Genomic DNA, 5,000 nt, shown 5'->3' on the forward strand with positions numbered 1-5,000 from the left:
CGAGAACGCGTTCGAAGACACGCAATCGGTGGACGATTTGCGCGAAACGGACTCGCGAACGTCACAAAACTGTACACCGTTGCCACCGCCGACGGCACTGGAGGTGCTCGAAGAGGTAGATATCAGAGAGGAGCTGGAATCGGCCAGTGCTCAATCGAAAATGTTAGAAAATGGCTGTGATATGACTATTATGCGGCAATCGTTGACGGACGACGAGAAGAAACAGATCTGTGAAGCGGGCAAAGCAGGCGATGAGCCAACGCCATCTGCTACTGCTGCTCCTGCTGCTGCTGCTGTTGTTGCTGCTAGTAACAGCAACACCCGATGCTTCAATTCCCTGATCAATTCTGATGCGGTGCGAATTTATCGAAAGTATCTGACCACCAACTCGCCTCATCATATCGACATGCCGGCCACGATACTCTCCAGCATCTCGCTTGCCCTGTGCAGTAGCAACGGTATCTGCAATGAACAGCTGTTTGCCGAGGCACAGCACTATCTATTGGAACTGTTCGAGCGTAACTACTTGAATCCCTATCTGGAGAGTTCCTATTACTGCAAGTACACGCTGGAAGTGCTGACCGACGAGCATCTGAAGCTGCGTGACATTCTGGGTAGTGAGATGGCTCTCTTCTACTTCATGGAACATCTGGAACAGCAGGGCAAACGCCACTACTTGGAGTTTTACGTGGCGGCAGTCAACTTTAGGCGCTCTTTCGAAAGCTCCACCCAAGCCCAGAAGGATGCCGTTGTGCTGTATGATAAATATTTCTCTCTTCAGGCCACGTGCTCGCTGTTGTTGAGCGATAAAATTCGCTTCCAACTCGAGGAACACATTTGCTCTGCCGATACGGCCAATGTGGCCGAGTGTTTCGAACTACCCGGGCGCATTATTGAAGTGTTCCTAGAGCAGCGGTATTTTGCGGGATTCCTAAAATCACCACTCTACTGTCGGTTTATCAGCGAGCTGCTCGGAAAGGTAAAAACCAACTCGTGCAACGGTGCAATCGGTGTTCTGCCGGGAGCAAAACGGAACACCATGGTAACGGGGCGTGCTGGTCGAGGTCACCGTAAAACGCTATCGGATGTAACGAGCGATAGTAGCGGCACGTGTAATAATGGTACTGCTGGTCGTCGATCGAACGCGGTACCATTCATTTCATCGCAAAACACTCTACTCGCCATGCCCGATGCAAGCTTCCATCGTAACCGGAAACACATGTCCGCATCGCACAGCAGCGGTGTGGTTGCTGGTTCTCCCGGAAGCACCGACATGCAGATCGATTCCCGTCATCTATACAATCCCGATTTGCTGTGGCGACGCAATTCGACGGGAAGCGGACTCACATTCGGACGGGTTGATGCACTCGGTAGATACGAGCGAGACTTTGACATCACCGAACCGCCGGTTGGCGATGATCGGTGGAATCGTAGCCGGCTGAAGAAAGCCGTCCGGAAGCTGGTGAACCTACCGGAGGATAAGGCACAGGAGGAGCTGGCCTGGCAGGTGGCCGAAATGATTGTGAAAGACATTACGAATGTTACCATGAACCACAGCACGTGATTGGCGTGCGTGTTGTGTTAGAAGTACCTAACTTTCTGCGTAACCACGACATGCTTCCCATGATCTTAATCATGATGGTGCTTTCTATTAGTGAGCCGAGCGAGCGAATATTAACTGAAATCTCGACGCGTGTAGAGAGACGATCTAGCTTTAGAAGTAATATGATTCCTTCGTCGGTGAATCTTGATTTGCGTACGCCACGTTTACTCATTCTTGTGCATCACATGGTGATGGCAGCAAACCTACGTTAGCAATTCTCGAAATGTACACATGGTATCATCTCATTTTATTTATATCGTTAAAGTTTGTTTTAATCATAATGAATCATTAAGCCGATCATCAGTATGACAAGCGCTTCTTGTGCTTTAAGTCTCCCGTCCTGGCATGTAGAGTTCAAAATTGAGGGTTCAAAATATACGGTAAGATCGTCCTGTGCGACACAAAAGAAATAAAAATGCACAACGAAGCGCAAGCAACATGCGGAAGCCATAACACGGGACGGGGAATTGATATTCGGCGAAAGTAAATCCATGCGCGTGTACCCGAGGTAGTACACAGTTTTATGTTCGATGATTAACATTTTGATCATTTTATATGCAACCTATTGTCGGTCTTTTTAATGTTAGCCCAAGTACCCATGAATAACAACAATAGTTTAAGCGCAGAACGTGCGACGTTTAGTTCACTTCACTACCAAACACTGTACAATGTCTGTAAACATACTAGAATAGGAAATGAAATATATTTTCTTACATTAAAAACAGCCGATGGTCGATGGTTCTTTTTCTTTAATTTATTTCGAGTTTTCTGTAAACATTATTTTCCGTTGCTTGTGGCACACGCTGTTAGTTGTTCCTGGAAGATCAAAAGTGTTGAATTTAATTAGTAGTTTTCAAAAGTCTACCACAGTCTGTTATTTATATATCTGTAGAAAGGTGGCACGTTCGTGCTGCTGTACACGAACGTTCTAGATCCTAGTTACGACATCGAGATATAATACTGTTAATACTGTGTTTTCGAACAAAGATCGTAAAGACGGACTTGCTGTCGGCACTATCACTGTCCTCGCCGTAGTTTCCTGCTGTTTAAGCGGACCCGTGCGGGGACCCAGAAAGCGCCAATACAATAAATGCGACTCCGGCAAGGAGCGATACTTAAATTCTATAACTAGTGCGATAAAATAAAAAAATGCAGATTGTAGTTTCGATTTTGAGACAAGACGTGAATACTGGTGGTTCGCTGGGACGTCGTTTAGTCCTGTGCTGCCTTGCGGGCAAACTGGGTGAGAGACGAAATTTCGCTCGGATTGGAATCCGACGGTAGGTTGCTGAATTCAATTTCTTCGCTCATAATGTTTTCTGGAAAATAAAACCAACATCAGTGTACTGCGTTGTCAACAGACTAGAGGACTAACAAGAACCTACCCGTTGTTTCGTTCGTTGGCCACTTTTTATGGCTGGGTGCGTAGAGTACAATGAGAGCAAAAATGTAAATGTTCCACATGCCGTACACACCGGTGAAGAAAGCGGAGGTAAATTCTAGATCAATGTTCTCATCCCACTTCCAGCGACCTTCGGAAACCTGGCCAATTATGAAGCCAATCACGGTCAGAGCGGCACACAGCAGCGTGGCCAGCATGAGAAACTGGAAACGGTAGATGATGCCCTCATAGTGAAGCCGTCGAGCCGATGACATCGATGGGAGCGAGGTGCGTTTGATGTTTATGTTGCAAAACACTTTCCAGATCATATAGCACAGGAAAAAGAAGTAAAGACCGGCCGAAATGCCCGCTAGAATGATGAAACCGAGCTGAAAAGACAAATGCAATCCATTATCCTTCCAATCAGCAATCACTAGATGATGGAGTGTGCGTACTTACCGCCACGTTAGCGCCAACCTTCGATACCCAAATGGAGTAGAAAGGATTACGCAGTTGCACTCCTCGCTCGCACATATCAAACAGGAACAGTGATACACAACCGACTGCCACCGCACTCAGATGCTTCCAGTACGTTTTGAGGCCAGATTTTTCTCCAGTTTCTTGAATCTAAAAATTAAAAGCAAAGCAGCATGTGATGTTTTTTTCTGGTGCTTCCTGTACCTGTAGCGTGGCTCGAATATACTCACCAACATGTGTTCACCGGCAAAAACGAGCCAGAATGAAAGAAGTGTAGCATAAAACACTCCCTGGCGTATGTCGCTGAGAAGAAGCATGAACGGCATATCAAAGAACAGCGTCAAATACTCCAGGGGCAGGTTCAGAAAGGTCAGTGCACATCCCAATGCGAGTAGCATCTCTTCCAGCAGTGCCGGTTTCCGGTGCAACAGATGGACACGCTGCCAGAACCAGGCCATGATGATGATGATGAACGGCAGGAAGACGGTTTTTAAAGAAACCCAAACTTTGGTAAATCCACCGTTCTGGTAGATGACCGACAGATGAACGTCCTTAATGTGCCCGATATCGAGATTCATACGGCGGTCGCTATCTACTGGCAGGCGCACGTTCAGTAAATAGTAATCGTGATGCAACGATCCCAGTTCGAACAGTGGAATCGTGTTGCAGTTGTACAGATACTCATCGGTAACGTCTTCTGCGGTGCAATCGAGATCTCGCTCTTCCAAGGACGACGCGATGTACTTCCAGTCATGATCAGTGTCGCCCTTGTTGCGATAAGCCAGTCGGGCATCGATGGTAATTTTGGTGTGCGGTTTGTGCAGTACGTTAGCATCGAACGCTATATCGGTCTGCAGCACGCCTATCAGATTCTGCTGCCAGCGTGAGTAATCCAACTGACGTCCTTCGCGCGGTAGTGGCATTTGAAATACGAACACGATCTGATTGGCCATCCGCATGTCGTCACTCTCGATGTCGATACTGTCCAGGCTCTGGCAATGATCCTCGCCACGTGAGTACAGCCATATCGAGGTATCGTTGTGCGAGCCAGGGATATCCTTGCAAATCGTCGCCAAGATCGTCTGTACGCTAGCTGGGACCGGTGCTGCGGCGAATAGAATGAGAAAAAGATTTTAATCAACTATCACGTTTCCGTTGCAATGAACCTGTCGGTGGGCCTCGCACACTGCCACCACGCATCTAGACTTGCGCATGGCCGCGCAGGAAGAAAACGAAGAAAGCGTCGGCTACTGTGTGATGTGCTTGGGAAATAAACAAAGAACCAATTTTAACGACCTAATAGGCGCCATGGTCGAATGCTCTCCCCCACAACATCTGGATTATTTCAAATCCAGCCAGATTTCCGTCGTATAGCACTGGAAGTGGATCCCCTGCGAAGGAAGGATGCCGTGGATGCCATTATTTGCCGACCTGCACACTCACCTATGAGACCACCCAGCAAGAAGCACAACAGTTGCAGAATCAGAAGAATCGTCACCAGAATGCTCAGCTTCTTGCCGCTAAGATTCTCTAAAATTG

At 47.6% G+C, this 5,000-nt stretch overlaps 3 protein-coding genes across 4 annotated transcripts in view; 2 read left to right on the plus strand and 1 right to left on the minus strand.

Annotated features, from left to right (window-relative positions):
- The window catches only part of LOC126573261 (A-kinase anchor protein 10, mitochondrial), a 3,563-nt gene extending 1,231 nt beyond the window's left edge, over window positions 1-2,332 (plus strand). Inside the window, exon 3 of the mRNA XM_050233232.1 lies at window positions 1-2,332. This exon is cut by the window's left edge and continues 319 nt beyond it. Within this exon, the coding sequence (XP_050089189.1) occupies window positions 1-1,564 (1,564 nt within the window). The 3' untranslated portion in view covers window positions 1,565-2,332.
- The window catches only part of LOC126573263 (ubiA prenyltransferase domain-containing protein 1 homolog), an 8,010-nt gene continuing 4,624 nt past the window's right edge, over window positions 1,615-5,000 (plus strand). The window contains exon 1 of the mRNA XM_050233236.1: window positions 1,615-1,720. Coding sequence (XP_050089193.1) covers window positions 1,615-1,720 — 106 coding nt within the window. The remainder of the gene's footprint in view (window positions 1,721-5,000) is intronic.
- The window catches only part of LOC126573262 (protein wntless), a 4,931-nt gene continuing 2,268 nt past the window's right edge, over window positions 2,338-5,000 (minus strand). Inside the window, exons 1-5 of one of the 2 annotated variants that reach the window (XM_050233233.1) lie at window positions 4,905-5,000; window positions 3,692-4,566; window positions 3,444-3,611; window positions 2,989-3,373; window positions 2,338-2,922 (exon numbers count right to left, since the gene is read on the minus strand). The exon at window positions 4,905-5,000 is cut by the window's right edge and continues 128 nt beyond it. In XM_050233233.1, coding sequence (XP_050089190.1) covers window positions 2,816-2,922; window positions 2,989-3,373; window positions 3,444-3,611; window positions 3,692-4,566; window positions 4,905-5,000 — 1,631 coding nt within the window. In that variant the 3' untranslated portion in view covers window positions 2,338-2,815. The remainder of the gene's footprint in view (window positions 2,923-2,988; window positions 3,374-3,443; window positions 3,612-3,691; window positions 4,567-4,904) is intronic. The other variant, XM_050233234.1, reaches the window with a different exon arrangement.

The sequence above is a fragment of the Anopheles aquasalis genome, chromosome 2 (genome assembly GCF_943734665.1).
Source record: "Anopheles aquasalis chromosome 2, idAnoAquaMG_Q_19, whole genome shotgun sequence".
NCBI classification, from domain to species: domain Eukaryota; kingdom Metazoa; phylum Arthropoda; class Insecta; order Diptera; family Culicidae; genus Anopheles; species Anopheles aquasalis.